The sequence below is a fragment of the Podarcis liolepis genome (genome assembly GCF_965112155.1).
Source record: "Podarcis liolepis genome assembly, chromosome: Z".
NCBI classification, from domain to species: Eukaryota; Metazoa; Chordata; class Lepidosauria; order Squamata; family Lacertidae; genus Podarcis; species Podarcis liolepis.
In genome coordinates this window covers 41999740-42022489 of record NC_139570.1, presented here as the reverse complement: position 1 = coordinate 42022489, position 22750 = coordinate 41999740, and the positions used below count along the sequence as shown (strand labels likewise).

At 44.7% G+C, this 22750-nt stretch overlaps 1 protein-coding gene across 24 annotated transcripts in view; it reads right to left on the bottom strand.

The window, feature by feature from the left end:
- Positions 1-22750, bottom strand: part of EHMT1 (euchromatic histone lysine methyltransferase 1) — a 155685-nt gene that overhangs the window by 46737 nt on the left and 86198 nt on the right. For 12 of the 24 annotated variants that reach the window (XM_083485716.1, XM_083485737.1, XM_083485736.1 and 9 more), the window contains 6 exons: positions 13982-14135; positions 10986-11122; positions 9632-9814; positions 6082-6162; positions 5704-5850; positions 720-840 (listed from right to left, as the gene is read on the bottom strand). In XM_083485716.1, the coding sequence (XP_083341842.1) occupies positions 720-840; positions 5704-5850; positions 6082-6162; positions 9632-9814; positions 10986-11122; positions 13982-14135 (823 nt within the window). The remainder of the gene's footprint in view (positions 1-719; positions 841-5703; positions 5851-6081; positions 6163-9631; positions 9815-10985; positions 11123-13981; positions 14136-22750) is intronic. The other 12 variants (XM_083485720.1, XM_083485730.1, XM_083485729.1 and 9 more) reach the window with 1 other exon arrangement.

Sequence of the window (22750 nt, the reverse complement as noted above, 5' to 3'; positions counted from 1 at the left end):
CCTATGTTCCTTAAAAAGAAGGAAAAAGTAGACCCCCTGGCTCCTAAGCGCAAGTCCCAGAACAGCAACTACTTTGCTTAGAAAGCCACCTTTGAAGTGTTGGGGACGGGAGAAATGGCAAATGGGAAGGGCTGAGTCTTATCTCATCATTCCAAATTGGACCCCTACTTCTTCTGAACATTACTACTCTTGCATCTTGGCTGGAAACTGAGGAGTCAGGTGGTATTCCTCATGATGGCTCTGTGGTCTCAGTTTTGGATCCCCTATCCTAAGCCAAGTGAAGGTACAATCTGCTTGTGCTCCCACTGCAAGGGAAAAGGAGGAGGAAAGAACCTGCTCAGCCCCCATCTGTGCTATGCACTTATAGCCACAGCACATCACTTTAAACAGTCATGGCTTCCCACAAAGAATCCTGGGAGTTGTAGTTTGTTAAGGGGGCAGAGGAGAGTTGTTCCCATCACAGAGCTACAATTCCAAGTTACCTGGGAAGAGGAATGGATTGTTAAAACTGCTCTTCGGTGGGAATAGGGAGTCTCCTAACAACTCTCAGCGCCCTTAATAAAGTGCAGTTCAAAGGAATATTTTGGGGGAGAAGCCATGGCTGTTTAAAGTGGTATGATGCTACTTTAAATGTATAGTATGACTGGGGCCTCAGTCTCCACTGAACAAAAACTACTGGGGTGAAGGGATAGAAAATAAGACACATTTGATCCTGTTACCCAATGCACCAGCTTGTTTCTTTTTACTCCTCCGCCTCCTCTTCCGGGTGGGTTTCAGCCAGGGACTCTCCATCTTGCCTTTCTTCTTCATCAGCTTCTTCTTGAGGCTGGATTCCGAACTCTGCAAAAACCACAGGAGGCATCTGCTTCAGGAAAGCAGTGGCCTGACTGATCCTAAGCTATGCTCTTCACCTTTCTTTGTGATTAGTAGGCAACAGGAGAGAGGCAATGCTCTCAAAAGCACCTGAGTTTTTAAAAAGCCCAACGTATTTCAGAAATACAATCCTCTACTCTCCCCCCTACCCACCAGGGGCAATATGAAAGCTTGAGCTTCTTGACTCTTGCCTAGATCAGGGGTTCCTAAGCTGTGGCCCATGGACCACACGGTGGTCTTGGAGCTTCATTCAGCTGGTCCTTGGCCTGACTGTATTCAATATTCATATTGAATTATTATTATTATTATTATTATTATTATTATTATTATTATTATTAAACTTGCCTCTCCCTTCACCATTTTTAGGTCAGCCACAAAGACTGGCATGTCTTGTGTTGCGTAATATAGCTCCTTCCATGATAATACCACAGAGCTGCCACCACATGCCAAAGTAGTACAAAGAGATCCGCAAGCTTGGAAAGAAATTAGTCTCAGACTCATTTCTGTATTCTGCTTCCTTTTTAGCTAAACCTGTGTGTCTCCAGCCAATCCAACGTCTCTGCCAAGAGAAACCTAATGCTACCAATGGCTACTAGCCATGACATCTATGTTCTACCTACACTGTCGGAGGGAGTAGGCCTCTTCTCACCAGCTGCCGGAAACCACAGGAGGGGGAAGTCTGGTTGGCCACCGTGGGAACAAGATGGTGGACTAGGTGGGCCTTTGGCCTGATTTAGCAGGGCTTTTCTTAAGTTCTAAAACTGCTTTCTGTGGCATCTTGAGGTCCTTCGGAATCTTATCAGGGACTTCTTGATGGGAAGATCTGCTCCACCTGTCAGGGACCTGAAGGCTCTCTTGGAACTTTATGATTGTTCAGATTTTTAACTGCAAGGTGGTTTGGGAGAATATCTACCTGGGCTGAGAAGTGGATGGTGATCCGGAGAAGTAAGGCTCGCGCGGGCTTACCAGAGGCATCTGGCTGGTCACTTTGAGAACAGGATGATGGACTAGGTGGGCCACTGGCCTGATCCATATGATGTGATGTAGGTAACTTTGCCCAACCTCACTTATTTTGCACTTTACTATATCATGTAATCTTTACTATTCAGTGCAGGTGCATAGTATAAAAGCATTTTACTTCCGGTTTCTAGCCGCATATTTGTTTCTTTAAAAACATTTTTGCCCCACTCTTCTGCTGAAAAAGAACTTTATAAAGCACCTAACAATCAAAAGTAATCACAGAGAGAGGATAGATGATAATCATTACAAATAAAATGCTGATGAGCAAAGCACAAGAAAGGAGCAAAACCAAAGAGCAACAAACCCAGACAATCTGTCTTCATGTGTTCATTATTTAGCAAAATGTGCATGAGCAGGAATAAGTCACAGGGGGCCTCCAGAAAATTCAGACGCACATACTTTTGGTGAACCCCAGCTTGCCGAGACAATGGGACCCAGAACTGTGATTAACATTAATTTTTTTTAGATTGGTTAATTTTCAAAAGCTTGCTTCAGAAACCAGCGTTTGAAAGTGGCTTGTTTCAAACTAGCCGCAGTAAATGTTAACCACAATTTGTCAAACAAAACAATACAACAAACTGCAGTTAACCAAAAGCAGAAAAGAAAGATTCTGAACTGCTCCCCTTGTATGTGTGTGGGAGGAGAGGGGAAAGGAGAATAAGCCCAGGAGTCACTGCGGCTCATTTGTGCCTGTGCATAGCGCATACACACAAAGCTATGGTTTAGCATGATGTGTCAACCAGGCCATACTGGGTTGCACCATTGTTTATGAAGGTCATTCACTTACCTCTTATCACCTTCAGCATTTAGATCCATGTCGCTTTTAACTGCTCTTCTCGATTAAGTCTTGATACCCAAAACTGTGGTTTAATGTTGATTCACCTAAAGGGATCTTTTATCCTGGCAAGCCACCATTAAACCACAGATCCCTGGTTTTAATGCAATGAGGAAATGAAGTTTGAGCAAGGATCCCAGCACTAAAGCCAGTAAGCAAAAGAGGAGTGCATAGGCACCTATTAATTCCCAACCACAGTTTAAGAAGCCAGGATCATGTCGTCGGGAACAGGCCAGATGGTTACCACCCAGGCAAAAAGAACACCGAAATAACAATGTCTTAAAATGTAAGAGGAGAACCTCTTGTTGTTATTGTACTGCAGATCACCCAGCTATTTTCCAGCAGATCCTAATCTATGCTCTGCTTATCCCTGCCCATATTTATGAGCACAGACTGGGCTTTGTACTGAAAAGGAAGGCTACAGCTGCAGCCTGATCATCAGTACAGCTGGGATTCAATACTGGACAGTCTGACTCAACTTACTAATAGGCAAAACTCGCCCTTCCAGAGAAATTCAAGCTTGAGGTGTTTTAACATGGGCAAAGGACTCTGCTCCATTGGGACAAAAATTTGCAAATAGGACGTTTATCTCATATCTACATTTATTATTTTTTTAAATAATAATTGTTATTAAATATTTTCATGAATTGCGAAAGAATGTGCAATGTCTCTCTTTTTTTGTTCAGATTATAAAGTCTTTTGGCTACATTGAATGTAAGACAATATGGTATCTGGAGGTATCCTATCTGCATTTATAACCGTTTAAAACAAGGTTAAACCAAAGGAGTGAAAAAGAAAATCCTTAACTGTCTGTCAGCTAACTCCTGGGAAAAAGGTGTTATCCTGTTGCACAATTATATGCACTTAAGTCCCACTGAATAGATTTTTTAAAAAGAAAGCCCAGGTCTGTGCAGGACTGAAGCCGAAATATTTCGGGATGGGCTGATTACAACTTCTTTTGATGCTTAAATGAAGGGTGGCAAATCTTAGGCCTGGGGTCTGCATGTGGCCCTCCAAGCCTCTTCCTCTGGCCCCTGAGACTCTCCCCAGGGCACATCTCCTTTTCAACCACACCCTTCTGGTTCTGCTCCTCTCTGCTCCTTTCAGGTTCCCATGTCATGTTGAGCCAAGCCATGGTTTGGCTAAGGTCTCTGGCTTGCTAATCATGAGCTGCAGCCAAGTTTCTTTCTTGAGAGGCGAGCGCTTAACCACAAGTCCCAGGTTCAGGAGACATGTTAAGCCAAACCTTGGATTAACTCAGCAAAGTGCAACAATAAAAAGGTCCAGAGCAAAGTGGCTGAAAACTGCATTCTGGGAGCCCTCATACTTGTGCCTTTCACTAAGCCAGGAAGGCTGAAGGAGTTCACTGATTAAAATCAACAAGACTATTAATACCAGGCGAAAATCCACCCCACCACTCAATTAATCAGCACATTCAACACAAAGGGGGGGGGGAGATCAAACAAAATTCCTGGAGATCATTCAGCTGTGGTTAGGAGGACAAGAAACAAGCCCTGTGTTTGTGCGCTGTCTCTTCCCATCACTTACTCAGCTTAATTAATAATTTAAGGATTTAATCAAACCATAGTTTACAGATACACCAGAACCCGTAAAGTCTGCTTTCTGTGAGTCCTCTAAACCAGGAACAAACTGTGGTTTGCCATCTTGGTTTGGAGGGCTTGTTTAAACCGTTCTGTAAGCCAAGATTGGTCTCAGGTCTGATCCTTCAAACCACGGAACTGGAAATGTTAAGCCTATATGTATCTAGTGGATTAGATTCTGGTAACATAATACCAGTTCAACAAGAGAACATTTTAACAGTTCAACTTGTGTACAACTCAAGGAAACAAATGTTGTTTCATTTTTAATATTCACCTGCAAAACTAAAGTATTTATCACTTTCCATGAACAGTTTCGGTAATATATTAATTGTGCAAATTTTTAGAAGGTCACAAATTAATAATTGTTAAAAGCAGCTTACTGATTCACTAAGAATTCTTTAATCAGTTGACAGATCTCAGATCTGTTACAAACATTGAGTAGCAAATATATTTTGTGCCTGTATTAACACTATATCAAGCAAAGAACTTAACTGGAAAAACAAGGCTGCAAGCTTGTGCACACTTTCCTAAGAGTAAACCCCAATGAATACAATGGAATTTACTTCTGAGGGAGCATGCATAAGATTGCACTGTGGAAATCTAACCGAGAAGTGCATTCTCAGTATTTTGTTGGAGATGTACATCCATACCCAAACCACAGTTGACTGGTTCAGATATAGCTGCAAACTATGGTTTGAGGCAAGCAGGACAATATTCATCTTTGCAAATCAATCTACCAATATGCCTTACCACTGATTTTATCAAGGTACAGCAACTTGCCCAATGCAAGCCAAACAGGCTCTGTGTCAGAGCAAGCGTTCAAACCTGGGACCCCCTGTATTCAAACCCAACAAAAGTCTTTATGCTTCGGGATTCCACTGCAACTCCCATCACTTGAAACCAGCAAAGAAGGCGAAGAAAGGGAAAACAGCTGAATCAAAGGCCAAAGCAGAATTTGAAACACGAGAAAGAAAAGCACATGGGGAAAGTGTGCATATGGTGTGGTGCAGTATAGTGCAGTGCCTGTGATGCTGCGCATTTGTGTCTTGAATTGAAGCACCCAGCCATCAGGAACCAGAGCCTTACCTCCTGCATCCCTGGTGCTATGCCATCTAGTGCTCTCCTACAAACCTGTCTAAGTGACACAGTACAAGGGAACTACCCCCTAGGCTGCAGTAAGCATCAGCTGATCATCTACAGGCCAATCCTGGCTCTCTGAGACTGATAAAAGCCATTGCCACGGGGTTTCCCTCGTCAGTCTGAGCAATTTGGGTCACTATGAGCAGCAGCAGCAGCAGCAACAACAGCAGCAGCAGCAGCAGCAGCAGCAGCAGCAGCAACAACAACAGTAGCAGCAGACTCCTCGTGCCTTGCCTTGCCTCCCGTGAAAGATGGCCCTGGATAGTCCCTGTTTGGACCAAGCCCCTGCTTCTGTCCTGCTTGCTCCAGCCTCGACCATGCCTGTCTGGACCACGCCCTTGTCTTGGCATCTGGCAAGCAAGGGCAGACCCCTGCTGAGGCCTAACAAGAAATCAATAAACTTTTATTGTAACACAGAACTGTTTAGAAGGTGAAAACATTGTTTGAAACCCATAAAAGCAGGCAGAGCAACTGGGTCAAAAAAAATATGTTTGTTTTGTTTTTAAATGTTATTATCAGGAAGAATGCTGAGCCTTGCATGGGTGTTCCTCACCACCATTCTTGCTGCACACATAAACTGAGGTGGGAAGGCATACAGGAGGAACAGCTCACCAAGTCAGACTCGTCACCGTCTTCCTCATCTTCCCCGGAGTCAACAGAGTCTTGCTCATCCTCGGACTCACCATGGACAATCTGTGGTGGCCAAAGGAAAGTGAGCAAGAAAGTAAATCAGATGAGAAAAGCTGTCGCCCAATGAAAGAACCAAGGTTGCTATCTTATGCTAGGTCAGGTTATTTGTTTTTACCTAGCACGGAATTGTCCACTTTTGACTCAGAAGCAACTTGCTGGGTGCAGCAAACCAACAGCTGCATCCAGTATTATGAAAAACACACCTTAATATAGATTTATGTTTTATACTAAGTAAAGTGTTTTATTTCTTAAAATGTGTTTTAGTATGTTTCAATAGGAATATGTTGTCATTTTATTAGTCTTAATTATTACTTTTATTAATCTCTACAGTGGTGCCCCGCAAGACGAATGCCTCGCAAGACGGAAAACTCACTAGACGAAAGAGTTTTCCGTTTTGGAGGTGCTTCGCAAAACGAATCTCCTATGGGCTTGCTTCGCAAGACGACAATGTCTTGCGAGTTCCTGCGGGGGTTTTCCCTCCCCCCCCCTTTTCTAAGCCGCTAAGCCGCTTATCAGCTGATCCGATAAACTGATAAGCCGCTAAAAGCCGCTAATAGCGTTAATCCGCTAATCCATCAATGGGCTTGCTTCGCAAGACGAAAAAACCGCTAGACGAAGAGAATCACAGAACGGATTCTTTTCGTCTTGCGAGGCACCACTGTACTTTTAAATAGTGAATAGAGTTGTTGTTTTTAAGTTTATGTAAATTCTGTTACCTGGTTTAGATTTTGTAACCTTACTTTGTTCTACTTTGATTGAAGGACTAATGCAATAGAAGTTACTTGTGTTTCTGCTTTACTCCTGCTCAGAGAAGACTCATTGAAATTCATGCATATGGCTAACATAGATCCACTAAGTTCCACTGGGTCTTCGTAGACCTTAGTTGGCTACAACCCTAAATCGGGTGTTCTCCTTAAATTTGTACACACAAAGCAGGTTTCATGGTCCCTGGTTCTGGTTCCTAGGTTTTTGTTTTATTCGTTTTGTTCACCCTCCCTGTGGAATGCCCTCCCATCAGATATCAAGGAGATAAATTAACTACACTATAAAGAATTTTTAGAAGGCAGTCCTGTATCGCGAAGTTTTAAACGTTTGATGTTTTATTATGTATGTGCAGTATGTCGCCCAGAGTGGCTGGGGCAACCCAGCCTGATGAGTGGGGCATAAGTAATAAAATTATTAAATAATAATAGCAGCAGCAGCAGCACATAGCTTGGAATGCACCTTCAGGCTCATGTGGCAGCCATGAATCATCTACACTGCAGTTCTAATTGAGGAACTGTTTTCCTCCCTTTATCTGTAGTTTACACCAGAAACCAAACCGCAGATACTCCCAAGGCAGAGATTCCATTCCAGGGAAGAAGCCAGAGCAACTCCTACACAGAAGCACCAAGCCTTACGGCTCACTCCCGCTGGCAGAAGCTTATATCTAGGCAACAGGTCAGTATTGATGTGGTCTTGATGCTTAGTTCCAATCAGCAAAATAAGCCTTGTTGCATTTTGCGGGCAGCTGTGTTTTTGCATTGTACGTTGGTCTTCAGAGATTAGATAGTGGAGCCAGAATAACCCAGAGGCCAGAGCTGCCACGGACCGGGTAGCAAGTTGTGCTCCTTACCGGGCACATCTGTCACATATGGGCAAATTTAACGATATTTGGAACTTGTTTTTATATACACTGTATTAGGTTAAAAGTAGGTTAACTACAGTAACAAACTTGTAATGTTTATGAGCTCTGTTTTGGTTTGGTTTTGGTATTGTAGGTGAGTATATGGGTGTCATTTCCCCACCCCACGCCCTCACAAAGCCAGGGGAAGGAATCAGTACTGAGCCACTGAGGCTTCTGCCCCTTTCACCTCCATTGTAGATGTTGTGGTGCATGGAATGAATGATCATTTTAAGAATGAATGTTCCTTAGGGATGCTGTATTGGCTAGAGTGCTGGAATTTGATCTGGGTTGGCCAGGATTGAAATCCCCACTCAGGTGTGAAGCTCACTCAGCCTAACCTACCTCAAAGGGATGTTGCAAGGATAAAAAAGGAGGGTGAAAACAGTGTACACCATGTTCAGCTCCTTGGAGTTGGAAGGTGGGACAATAAATGAGTAAATAAATTTGGGTCCAACTGAACCAATAATCACCAATATATATCTCTTTACTGCTTTATGCTTCAAATTTTAAAAAGATCCAACTGAAGGTGGCTAGGGGACAAGGAGAGAAAAAGAGAGAGATCAAATCTGCCATAAACTTTTTACCTCCTGATAAAAAGAAGCCTTTTGTCAATTTATTGTACAGGTTTTTGCTGATTAAATCTGCATATGTTTGCATGCAAATTGGAAATTCTGAAAGGTAGGGAGTGGAATCAAGCTTCTATTTAATTTTTTTTTAAGATAATGCCACCATATATTGCAGAGGGAACTCTCAGAGAAGAATCGCTGCCTCCTATATAAGGGCTTCTTTTTTAAGGTGGAAGCAGATTTCTGGCATTTTATTTAAATTTCTTTAAAGCCACCCAGGGAAAACTTTTGCTTTTTCCTTGAGGGACAAAATACATTTTGAAAATGAAGCAATGTGAAGATGGACAGCTGCCATCCACAATGATGATTTACAAACGTGCATTTGTTTTGGAAACGTTTAAGGGCTATTAGACTGGTTTTTGTCATTTATGCCCCCGTGAATCTCTAGGACTTTAAGCTAATCAGACTGGTGACTATGCAGAGGAGTAAGTGATGGCATGGAAGGGGGTGAGAAATGCAGCTTGCAAAGCTAATATCACTCTTTAATAAAACATCATTTTTTAATGTGGCAATTAAAACAAGTATTTAAAAATAACGAGCCTGTGCTCCAATTTATCCAGGACTTTTAAAAAAGAATGAACAAAATATTTTAGCTGACCCATTGACCCAATTAACTGACATAATATTGCAGCTCCCATTTCCTCCTTGAAACATCTGGATATAACAACATCTGGAGAACACTCAGGCACCCGAGACCTTGAAGGTGGTGGTGGAAAGCACCTTTGTGCTACACGACAAACTCTTGCTTCACCTTGTCACTTCCTTTAAAGGTAAAGGGACCCCTGACCATTAGGTCCAGTCGTGACCGACTCTGGGGCTGCGGCGCTCATCTCGCTCTATTGGCCGAGGGAGCCGGCGTACAACTTCCGGGTCATGTGGCCAGCATGACTAAGCCACTTCTGGTGAACCAGAGCAGCACACAGAAACGCCACTTACCTTCCCGCCAGAGCGGTACCTTTTTATCTACTTGCACTTTGACGTGCTTTTGAACTGCTAGGTTGGCAGGAGCAGGGACTGAACAACGGGAGCTCACCCCATCGCAGGAATTCGAACCGCCGACCTTCTGATCAGCAAGTCCTAGGCTCTGTGGTTTAACCCACAGCGCCACCCGCGTACTCCCACCTATATTGATCAAAGTTAAAAGTTGTCCTCAAGCATCTCAAACAAGCATTCAAATCACCTTTCTGGCACGGCTGCCATCGACAACTCCCTCCTTAGCCATTCTGTTCTCCTCTGCAGGGAAGGCAGCCTGCTGCTCAGTTGCACGTTCATTGTCTTCTTCCAGTTCATCTGAGTCCTCATCTTCAGAATCCGCATCTAAGCTCTCCCCGTTCACATGAGGGCTAGAATCACCCTTTTCAACCTGAATGCACCCATGTGGACAAACAGTTAAATCGAAAGGGAAGTCAATACATTTTTCAGGCTGAGGGCCACATTCACTGGTGGGAACCTTCTGAGGGCCACGGTGAAGACGCAGTGTCTTCAAGCAGCAACACAGAACGCCACACCCCTGCACAAACCTCTCCAGGCAGGAAGCAAGAGGCCTTACCACAGATCAATCACACATTCCAGCCAGGCAAAAGTACCTGAGGAAGGCATGGAGCAGAGCTGGTGAGGACTGTGTCTTGCAAAGAGCCCTGAATCCCAGGCAGAAAAGTCAGGAGGGCTCAATTTTGCCACCAGGGTCAAGGTTTCCCTCCCCTGCTACAAATATATACAGGTTCCACTTTGCATTAAACCAGGGACAAGGAGCCTGTAGTCCTCCAGATGTTGTTTGGCTCCAATTCCCATCAAACAAGGAGCCAGCAAGGCATGATAGGAACTGGAGTCCAACCACATCTGGAGGACTAAAGGTTTCCCACTCCTTGTTTGCTTATTTCAGACTGCAGTCCTGTAAACCAGGGGCAGGGAATGTCAGTGGGCCCCCATTGAACCTCACCATTGCCCATACTAATTGATGCTGGTGGGGAGTTGGAGCCTAATGACAAGCAGAGGGCCATAGATATCCTCCTACCCTGTCTGTACTGAACAAATAAAGTTGGGACGGGGCCTATGCACACTGCCCTGAGCAAACTGGAGAAAGGGTAAGCTTAAAATGCAATAGCAAAGTAATTAAAAATGAAGAGATCTACATCTAGGCTTACTGAATATAATCATTTTATGGGTTGACCATGGGTGCTCCTCTGTCTTCCTTTTCTCCACAAATATCTGCAGGGACTGTTAACCCTCACAAACCACATGCAAGCTTCCTATTGGGGCATCACTGTGAGATGGAGGGATGTTGACCTAGATGGGCCTTTGGTCCAATCCAGCAGAACCACTGGATTCTTAAGAAAGAAAGAGACCCAAAAACAGTCATCACCTGTTGTGATAAGTCACATTTCTTCTAAAAGAAACAATTCCCTGGATTATACAGCTACACTGCACAAAGAGAAGTTCCTTGCTGATCTGTACCACCATCTCCGGCTGCGAGAGTGGCTGACACCACCTTCCATTCATCCACCAAGCACCTCGCTCTCTTCCACAGCCCTCACCTTGCCACCTGAAGTGGAATGGGCAAGGCTCCTGAACATCTCGATCATAGTCCTCTGTTTCAAAACTTTGGTCTTTTTCTTGGGAACCAGGCTGTACGTTCCCATTCTTCGCTTCTTCTTCCTAGATACTGAAGCAGCTGGACGGGAGGGACAAAAGAGAAAATAATCAGGAGGCAGAAAGTAGGGTGCAGAAACATAAGAAGGTATAAGGTATAAGGGTGGATCAGATGCAGCATTCAACAGTTAATTCAGTAAACAGTTAATTAAGTACAAAGGAACACACAATCAAACACCAAGTCCCATTTTCACTCCCCCTGTTTTAGTTATAAGCAGAAGCAGAGCGCTTGGTGAAGCTGCACTGCTCACCTGGCCTCTGTTTGGTTGCACTGCAGCTGCTTACCAGGAGACTGGGGGGCAAGTGGGGAGGTCAGGAGCACTGCATTGTTTCTTTGCATTATACTGATCTTGCCATTCCCCCTCTACAATTCTCAGAATCCCCTGGGAAGAGGAAAAGACTGTTCAACCACTCTGTGATTTGTAGCTCTGTGAGATACAACAACTCTCAGCTCCTTTAAGAAACTACAGTTCCCAGAATTCTGTGGGGGAAGTAATGGCTGCTTAAAGTGATCTCGCAGTGCTTTAAATGCACTCTTAAGAGGACAAGCAAAGCAACTGATTAAAGGCTATTAAAAGGCAGCATCCAACTTATACAAATCTGCATCATACAGTTGGCATCCATCTGTCTTGGGAGACAATGGAGGAGTGCACATTTAGGGGTGAGGTCAAGCCCCTTCATGATAAAGATGCAGGCTGTGTCCAATGGCGGTTTCACTCCTCCCACAACACCAAAAAGTTTCCCCAATGCAGAATAGAAATTAGGCTGTGATGCAAAGACTTTGCTGCCTTCCCAAATCCAGAGATTCCCTGATGCAGCTCTCCTCTCGAGATTTCCAAAGCATAGGTGGTGTTTCTCAAACTTGGATCACCAGCTGTTGCTGGACGACAACTCTCATCACTCCTGACCACTGGTCCTGCTGGCTAGTCTGAGAAACACTGGCATAAGGAATCTCTGGATTTAGGGAGGAGAAAGAGTGGGACAGCAGAAGCTGGAGTTAATGGTAGGTAAAGGACCCTTGGACGGTTGTCTAGTAGAATTTTGACGTGGGTAGCGCTGTGGGTTAAACCACAGAATCTAGGGCTTGCCAATCAGAAGGTTGGCGGTTCGTATCCCCGGAACAGGGCGAGCTCCCATTGCTCGGTCCCTGCTCCTGCCAACCTAGCAGTTCGAAAGCATGAGGTCCAAGTAGATAAATAGATACCGCTCCGGCGGGAAAGTAAACGGTGTTTCCGTGCACTGCTCTAGTTCGCCAAAAGCAGCTTAGTCATGCTGGCCTCATGACCTGGAAGCTGTACACTGGCTCCCTCAGCCAATAAAGCGAGATGAGCACCACAACCCGAGTAGGTCATGGCTGGACCTCTTTACCTTTACTTTTAAAGGTAAAGGACCCTTGGGTGGTTGTCTAGTAGAATTTGACTACGGAGTGTGGCACTTATCTCTGCTTTCAGACCGAAGGAGCCGGCGTTTGTCCACAGACAGCTTTCCAGGTCATGTGGCCAGCATGACTAAACCGCTTCTGGTGCAACAGGAGGCCATGACAGAAGCCAGAGCACACAGAAATGCCGTTTACCTTCTCACCGCAGTGGTACCTATTTATTTGCTCGTGCTGGTATGCTTTCAAACTGCTAGGTTGGCAAAAGCTGGGAAAAAGCAATGAGAGTTCACCCTGTCACCCAGATTTGAACTGCCAACCTTACAATCAGCAGGCCCAAGAGGCTCGGTGATTTATAGACCACAGCGCTACTGAATTCCTTCCAAGAAGTTGGAGGAGAACGCCCCATGTACAAGAGGCAATTAAAGAAGACACAAAAGGTTCACAGTCCACATTAATGTGAGGTATGTATGGGCCCTTAGAATCCAAGCCTGTATCTGCATCATACTTTTAACGCACTAATATACAACTCAAACAGTAATGGCTTCCCCCTAAGAATCCTGGGAGCTTTAGTTTGTTAAGGGTTCTGAGAATTACTGGGGCACCTCTGCTCCTTGCATAGAGGAAAGGGAAAACTGATTGTCTCCTGGGGAAACACACATGTAAGAGTTGGTGGAGGAGTAAAAAGAAACAAGCATTAGGTAACAGGATTAGATGTGCCTTGTTTTTCACCCCTCCTCCAATGCCAGCTGCTGAGAACTGCAAGTGTGAAGAGAGCATTGTTGCGCTCGGTTCTGCTTGCAAGCTTCCCAAAGGTATATGGCTGGCCACTGTTTGAAGAGGATGCTGGACTAAAGGGCTTCATCCAGCAGGTCTCTGCTTCTTTTCTTATGGCAGTTCTTATCTGTCAGGATCTCGGCTGGGGAGGGAAGGGTTTAAGCTTCCCCTTCTTGCATGCTATGGTTCATTTGAAAATACACAAGACACACACACGGTTACATTTTAAAAACAACAGCAGGCAAGCCCCTGACCTTCTATTTATTGGTGTGTCAAGCCAAATTTGTCCCTCATTTAAGCTTTAGGTGCATGGAAGTTCAGCTCCACCTCTACAACGTTCCAGCAATTTTCTCCTTAAATTGCAAGGGCTGATAATCCAATCAAAGGGGGCAGATGGCGGTAGTGGAAGTGGCCACAACAGTGCTTCCCTCACCCCCACTCCACCCCACCCCACTTGAAAATTGCTGAGGGTCTTGACAGACCACTTACATCCCCCCCCCCCCGTTTTAGCAATTATAATGCTCTGTGCTATATGTGGTATGGTTTTTAATTTTATTTTTATGGACACCCTGTGGACCACCTGATGAAGCTCATGGGCCTTTGGTAGTCTGCAGACCACAATTTGGGAAACCCTGGGTTACAGAAAAGGCCAGCAGACTCCCAACTTAAGTTTTTGCCTCCCCACAAAAATAAAATAGAAAGGGGGGGTATGCACTGTTAATTCTTTACCTGTCTGTGATTTTGATGCTGCCATATAGCTCTGGTTCTGAGGTAGAGATGAATGAAGGCCAGGAACAGGGGGCAAAGAGATGGGCTTCCCAAATTCCGAAAGTTCCCTTCTTCCATCTTCCTTGGGTGTTTCTTTGGGGTCTCTACTTGTGTGCTGGGAACAGAAATCAAAAAGAACCCTTTATATTTTTCTGGTGAAAATCAACTAGCTTAAGAAAACATTACTTTAAAAAGGAAGGAAGGAAGGAAGGAAGGAAGGAAGGAAGGAAGGAAGGAAGGAAGGAAGGAAGGAAATATGTTTAATCCTCATTTTAAAAGGCACATACTTGTAAATATGTAAACCTGGCTCCCAAACCTTTCTCTTGCACAAAGAGAGATGGAATCCCCCCATCCAAAGCAAAGAACTTGAGCACAGCCGATGAGTAAAGACACCTAAAGGCCACAACTTTTCTTTCAGCCACATAAGGTGCCCTTCTTTCTTTTTGTTTTCATTTTTTCAAAATAAAAAAAAAATGCATGAAGGATCAAAGTGAAATTACAGGAGGCTGTTAAGAGGCACTCATCTAAAGCAGCTATCAATAATGAAAAGTGCCTGTTGATGGTTCTATTGGCAGAGGTTTAGGCACTCAGTACATCTGCTTAATGGAACACACATGTACTAGGCTAGGAATGGACACACTTCAGACTCATTTTACTTAAAGCACCTCTCCATTAGAAAAATAGTCTAAGGCAGTGAATACAAATACAAATATTTCTTATGGCACCATATGAATAGAGGTTATGACCCTGCACTGTTTTGATTTTGAAGGGCGCAGGTGATCAGGCAGAATTTCCACTGCCAGCACAAGAGAATGCATGTCCTGCTCGTGGTCATTCCCGTCAGGGTGTGTGGTTGGCCACTGTTAAGAACAGGATGCTGGACTAGATGGGCCTCTGGACTGATGGATCAAGCAGCTAGTCGTGGCTTGCACTGGAGCAGAGTGTGGTAAGGCAGGAGCAGCCAATGTGGTGCTCTCCCAAATGTTGCTGGAAACTACAGTGGTACCTCTGGACATGATTGCTTCTGGTTGCACATGCATCAGGTTATGAGCTGCACTAACCCGGAAGCAGTTGCTCCCAATTGTGAGCTTTGCCCCGGGATGCGAGCGGGAATTGTGCGCCAGAGGAGTGCACGCAGTAGCAGGCACGCTTTCGCTAATGGTGCCTCATGTTAAGAACAGTTTCAGGAGAAGAATGGACCTCTGGAATGAATTAAGTTCGTATCCAGAGGTGCCACTGTAGTTCCATCAGCCCCCAGCCAACAAGGCCAATGATAAAGAGATGGTGGAAACTGCAGCCCAGCAACATCTGGCATGCACTATGTTGGCTACTCCTGTGCTAAGGCCTCAAGAAGAGGGAATGGGCAATGCCAGCCTCTGAACCTGGCAGCCATGGGCTATGTTTGGATGGTCATATTTCAGGTTAATAAGATATGAACGGAACTAATGGTCTTGAACAGAGTTGCTCTGCTCCCCTACCCTTTGCATAAGAAAGTAAACAAACTAGGAAGCCTTCAGCTAAGAACAGTTTCCTATTACGTCCAAGCCAGAAAACTACAGTTAATGGCTTCTGGGAGATGAATGCACCATTTAAGCAGTCTTAAGAAAAAAAGAGGAGTCTGCTGGACCAATGCAGTCCATCAAGTCCAACACTGGGTTCTAAGAGTTGCCAACCAGATGCTTTGGGTTGCATCAAACTTCAGAGTACACCAACTTAAGTTAATGCACCTAAGTTAGTCATGTCCATCCATTTAAATGGGTCCTATTCTGAGTACCGGATACAACCCATGGTATATAAGGGGTGGCCTGGTTGCCACAGGAGAACACTAAATGCATGCGGACAGAGTGTATGAGGGCATGTCAGTGGGCAGACAGAAGAGAAATTATCCTTCACTGCACCTGTGATGACAATCAAACAGAGAAGCAGCCTTCTTCTCCACCTCTAGTATGGAAAGGCAAGCTCTGTGTCTCTCCTCTGCTAGCCCACAAAAGGCAAGCAAACTAGATCTCACATGAGTCTCAAAAAAGTCTCACATTAATTTATTATGGCATAAGGTTTTATAGAGTACACTTCATCAGATCAATTAAGTGTCCCGAGTTTCAAGGATGTACACATATTGGGGTGCCTGGGGAGGAGCGTGCAGTCAGAACCATCAATTGTGAGACCAGGAAATGAAACCAGAAAAGTACAGGCAGTGATAAGTATCTTATTAAGAGCAGCCATTCACATGAAAGAATGGTAGTGGATCATAGGAAAACCAACAAACAAAGAGAGAGTGATAAAAACCCATTGTATTAATTCAATCAAGTTAAGAGTATTGAAATTAACAGACCTCAGTCATGTCTGTTAATTTCAGTGGGACTACTCTGAGTAGAACTAATGTGGAATACAACTCCTAGGCATCTGATAGGACTCTGGTGTTGTTGTGCAACTGAAGTTTTCTGCTGCTGTTGCTGTAGATTGCCTTGTGGGTTTTTTTAATGGATTGCAAGTGTTTTTGGTTATATGTGCTTTTTATTATATGCATATTTCACTTACACTTACAAATGTAAATTCACTGAACGTCACTTATATAGGGTTGCCATAGGTCTGGGTTTTCTCAGATATGTCCTCTTTTTCAGAGGTGGAATTACCATCCGAGAGGCGGGGAGAAATTCTTAGAAATCGCAAAAAAGTCCGGGTTTTAAAGCAGCATTTCTGAATAACATACAGTTCAATTTTCAGGACAGGAAAGAAGGACATCCGTGCAGTCTTTCTCCCACCCACCCGGGCCCGATCCACACACTCTTTTTACCACCTTCGTTCTCGATCTGTGTGTTCTTTCTCCTGCGCCCGCCCTGCAAGATCTGCACGCTCTTTCTGCCACACCAGTCTCATCCCTGAGCTCTTCTCACCCTCTTGAACCTGCGTGGTTATGGCAGGGCCCAGTTTGAAGATGGAAAGGGCTGTGACAGGGCCGAAGGAGCTGCTATCAATGCGGGGCTGGAACTGCAAGGCCGCCCTGTGCCAGCGCTGCAGCTCCTACGTGCTTCAGCAGGTGCAGAAACTCCAGCGGGTGCAGAATGCCGCAGTGAGACTCCTTACGGGGTCCTCACTGTGGGATCACATTCAATCAGTGCTATACCAGCTGCACTGGCTCCCGGTGGAGTACAGGATCAGGTTTAAGGTGCTGGTTTTAACCTTTAAAGCCCTATGCGGCCTAGGACCCTCGTACCTACGGGACCGCCTCTCCTGGTATGTCCCACGAAGGAGGGCCTTACGGTCTTCAAACAAAAACATCTTGGAGGTCCCGGGCCACAGAGAGGTTAGGCTGGCCTCAACCAGAGCCAGGGCTTTTTCGGCTGTGGCCCCGATCTGGTGGAACGCTCTGTCACAAGAGACTAGGGCCCTGTGGGACTTGACATCTTTCCGCAGGGCCTGCAAGACAGAGCTGTTCCACCAGGCCTTTGGCCAAGGCACAGTCTGACCCCCCTCCTTTGGTAATCCTCATAGAACTCTAGCCCAGTGGTTGCCATGAATTTGATTTTGAATTGATTTTAGAATGAATTGATTTTAGAATGCTGTGTTACTTTTATTGTTGTTAGCCGCTCTGAGCCCGGCTTTGGCTGCGGAGGGCGGGATATAAATCAAAAATTATTATTATTATTATTATTATTATTATTATTATTATTATTATTATTATTATTATTATTCTGCCTGGCACTGCCACCTTCACCCAACTGAGAGGTAGGCAGCAGGAGACAGGCTTGTTGGGTGCCCTCAGCCCACCTCCAGGTACGGCAAGACCAGCTTGCCAGGCCATTGAGACAGAGCAGCTGCCCGGCAAGGGCCTGCTTCTACACCGGCAGGCAAGCAGCGCTCCCGGGCACTACTCGTGAGCAGGATCTCAGCGGCCTTCACGAGCAGGGGCAAGCGTTCGGGAATAGGGCAATGCTGAAAGGTGGCCCCCACACAGCTACAGCCTCTGAGCAACATTTAGAGGGGGCCGGAGAGGCCTTCTCTCCTACTCCAGCTTCATGCCAGCTGCTTGCGAGGGATCAGGGCCCCCCCCCCCGGGACCGTGGGGCAGAGCCCTCCCGTGTGAGGGCAGAGGGGAGAAGTCTAACCCAACCCCACTCCCCAATATTGCCACCACCCCCAAACTCTCTCACACACGGCTGAGCCCCGCAAGCCTGCTGCTGTTGCTTCTGCAGTTTGGACCATCCTTGGGTTTGAATTTTATGTCTATTTTTTAATTTTCCTTTGATCTTTAACATTAATTTGACCTTATAATTCTCTATTTTAAATTTTCTTTAACATTTGATTTTTGACATCGATTGGGCCCTACAGTTCGATTTCATTCTGATATATATTATTTTAATATACAAACACACACCCTTCCCTCTACCCCCTTTTTCCTTTTTCTTTATTCTCCACATATATACACATATATATTGGTTTATCATCATCATCATCATCATCTTTTTTGTTGCTGTTGTTATTTGCAATATTATTAAAAACAATAATTCCTTCTTATTATTTCTATTTTTAATTCTTTCTCTGGGGGGGGCAACACTTTTCTTTTAACTGTATCTTCTTTTTGCTCTTACTCTACTTTCATTGGTATCTCTTAAATACCACCCCTCCCCCTATTTTTATTTCATTTTTTTATCATCAAATGTATCCTCTTTTTTGCTCTTTAAAATATGGCAACCCTAACTTAGAGACCTTTTTGCATAACAAGTGACCAGCAAGTTGTAATGTAATATAATATAATATAATATAATATAATATAATATAATATAATATAATATAATATAATATAATATAATATAATATCAAAATCAACAACAGAGCTGTCTTCTACCAGCATTGTAATAGCCTGGGACAAGACCGGGTCACTTACACATGTCAGTCTCTTATATGAAATGATTAAAGAAAAGTCCCTGGAGTGTTTTCCTGGAGTCTTGCTCTCAACTAAGAGTTTCAAATTGGCTGCCAGTTCAGAGCCAAACAACAGCAATTCCAATGCAAGGAGACTTATATTTCGCAGGAAGAAGCAAATGCAACAGATGCCAAAGAGACTAAAAAATCCCAGATCGAAAACACAAACAAGAAGATAGTCCTTATACAACACAAAAGAAGTAAACCTGCAAGATCATGGCCACCTGTCATGGATACTTTAGTTGAGATTCCTGCAATGCAGTGGGTTGGAATAGATGACCCTTGGAACCCCTTCCAACTCATAAGATTCTATGATTCTATGGAAAGCTCAGTTGTAACACACAGACATACACATACGTACACCTTTATTTTTAAGTCCTAAAATGCTGCAGGGGGAAAGGGGAAAAAACCAAACAGACTGACATTTCTCCCAAAATCTTCCCTTTCTTTAAGGCAAGGGGTAAGGAACTTAATTTCTGCCCAAGGAACTGAGAAGACTCAGTCGGTAGAGTATGAGGCTCTTAAGTGTTATGGCTTCAAGCCCCACAATGGCCAAAAGATTCATGTACTGCAGGGGGTTTGACTAGATGGCCCTAAGGGTCCCTTTTCCAACACTGCAATTCCATGACCATATTCTTTCCTGGCAACTTTCCAAGGGCTGCATGCCAGGGGTAGGTACGTAGGGCCAGAGACAAAAGTGGCTGGAGCAATTTTACCTTCATAGCTCTTGTTACGTTTGCTTCAGGTTAAATCTTTTCAGGTTGCGTCCTGCGGCGACCCGGAAATACCAGAAAGGGTTACTTCCAGGTTTCGCCACTCGCGCATGCGCAGACGTTCAAAATGACACCGTGCGCATGCGCAGAAGCGGTGAATCGCAGCACGCGCAGACGCGGGTTGCGTTCTGCTCATGTTGCAAATGGGGCTCTGCAACGGATCCCATTCGCAACCAGAGGTACCACTGTAGTTGAGTATCTCCTACACACACTGCTCTCCTAAACCTCATCCAGACATGTTCAAGGGTACATTCCAGGTAAGCAAAAAACACTCAGGGCATGAGCAGAGTCAGTAAGTGGTGTGGCCTGGGGGAAATTCCAAGGGCCAGATAGAGGAGTTCAGGAAGTTGGATTTGGCCCCCAGGCCTGAATTTCCCCATCTGTGTTTTAAGGCAATTTGCTTGCCCGTAAAACGCGTCTGCGCATGCTGCGATTCACCGCTTCTGCGCATGCGCATGATGTCATTTTGAATGCCTGCGCATGCGCGAGTGGCGAAACCTGGAAGTAACCCTTTCTGGTACTTCCGGGTCGCTGCAGGACGCAACCTGAAAAGATTTAACCTGAAGCAAACGTAACAAGAGCTATGAAGGTAAAATTGCTCCAGCCACTTTTGTCTCTGGCCCTACGTACCTACCCCTGGCATGCAGCCCTTGGAAAGTTGCCAAGGAAACCCTTCAGGATAATAGAGGAAAGTTGTCAAAAACAGAAAAGGGGTGAAAATAATGAATTAACTACCCTACTTTTTTTCAGGCACAAAAAATTAAGTAGCAACCCTGCTAGATTGGCGGCGTATAAATAATCAAATTATTATTATCAGCTAATTTGGCTCAGAAATCAAAAGGAAGAAAAAGATCATGCATAATATTTTTGCCATAACCAGACAATCTGATACCTCATTTGTTTCCAGCCTAATTCACATTTCAAGTATTAAACCCGCAGGATGAAGGAACCAGAAAACTTCTTGATAATCAGATAAATCCCTTGCCCTGTTCATTTCTACCTACTGGAGATGTGTTTTTAACATAGTGAGAACTTAAAAAATCTGATCCGCACCTGCGAAACTGAAGCAGTACAGTTCATTCTAGGAAGATAATAAAGTGTTTAATAGCAAAATCAAATCATCTAACTGCTGGTCTACGCTGACGGGCAGTAGCTCTCCAGGGTTGCAGTCAGGGTTTTTCCTCCCTTCCCACTTTACCATCAGAAACCTGTGGCTGAAAATATAAATGTGACACTCTTCTCAGGTTCAGCGTTAACCTCCAGTGATGACAGTGGCCAAACAGAAGTTTCGCTGCAGAAAGCACATTATCCCTGTTCTTCTGTAAGATCCATAGCTGGGTCAGTTACCGTATTTTTTGCTCTGTAAGACTCACTTTTCCCCTCCTAAAAAGTAAGGAGAAATGTGTGTGCGTCTTATGGAGCGAATGCAGGCTGCGCAGCTATCACAGAAGCCAGAGCAGCAAGAGGGATTGCTGCTTTCACTGCACAGCAATCCCTCTTGCTATTCTGGCTTCTGAGATTCAGAATGTTTTTTCCCTTGTTTTCCTTCTCCAAAAACTAGGTGCATCTTCTGGTGCGTCTTATAGAGCGAGAAATACGGTACTTCTAAAAGCACATTTATTTCAGGAGGTCTAATCTGAAGCAAATGAACATTTTGATACAACCCTTTGTTTACACACAGTGCCTTTGCTTCAAAAGGTAGCCTAAAAAAACCTGAAAACCTGGGTGATTCTTATGAAAATCAACAGGCTTTCCACACAGGTCAATGCAGAGACATGCAACTCAAACAGGCTGCAGACTCACAAGTTGCTGGTGAAGGGGGTATACCCAGAAACTCAGATATATAATAAGCTATGCACCAAATGATGTTTCAGTGATGTGTTTATGATGTTTCCAGGTCACTTCCAGGTTCAGTGAGATTCACATATACATGGTTGTGTGTGTGTATTGAACATGCATAAATGGGGGGGGGGGCTGTCCGTAACTGTTCCAAGGAAGAGAAAAATCACAAATCCCTAGCCACCACTATTTTCAGCTAACAAGGCAGTGGGAAGACTTTGGCAGCTGTCCAACTACCGCATTCCATCCTGGAGTTCCCTTTTTCAGATAAGAGGTCCACATGCCAGTGATGGGCAGGGCATGAATGCAAATTTGTTCCTCCGTACAGTAAGCTAGTTTCTACACACATCCCGCTCTACCCTCCATCCAGGCAAGAAGGAGACATGATGAGAGTTGACATTCCAGATAAACAAAAATACTGGAGGTGCAAGTAGTATCAGTGAGGATCAGTGGCCTGGGGAGAGTTCCGAGGACCAGAAAGAGAGGCTTCAAGGGGCGCACTTGGCCTCCAGCCCTGCAGTTCTCTACCTCTGCACTAACATCTACAATACGTAGCCTTTCTCCATTCTAAACCTTGGCTCAATGCTGGTGAGTTTCTCTGCTTACCCTCATGAATTGCTGGAAGAATCAAGGCATATGACGTCATTTTGCGTGTCAGTGCATGCATGAGCAGCGAAACCCGGAAGTAACCCTTTCTGGTACTTCCGGGTCGCCGCAGGACGCAACCTGAAAACGTGCAACCTGAAACAAACATAACATGAGGTAAAGGTAAAGGGACCCCTGACCATTAGGTCCAGTCGTGGCTGACTCTGGGGTTGCAGCACTCATCTCGCTTTATTGGCCAAGGGAGCCAGCGTACAGCTTCCGGTTCATGTGGCCAGCAAATATAACCTGCTTCTGGCGAACCAGAGCAGCACACGGAAACGCCATTTACCTTCCCGCTGGAGCGGTACCTATTTATCTACTTGCACTTTGACGTGCTCTGACTATACAACTTCAAGCAATTCCTTCCTGCACCTTAAATACACTTGCCAGGCAGCAGGTGAGAATAGGCTGTTGGAAACACATTTCTGAAAGGTGAACCACCACTACCACAATCCTAGGTCCCTGTTAACAACACACAAGTGCAGGAGCCTTTAAAAATCAATGCCAGGTGGAAGAATTATAGAGCTGTTTATGCACTCTGAGCAAAGCC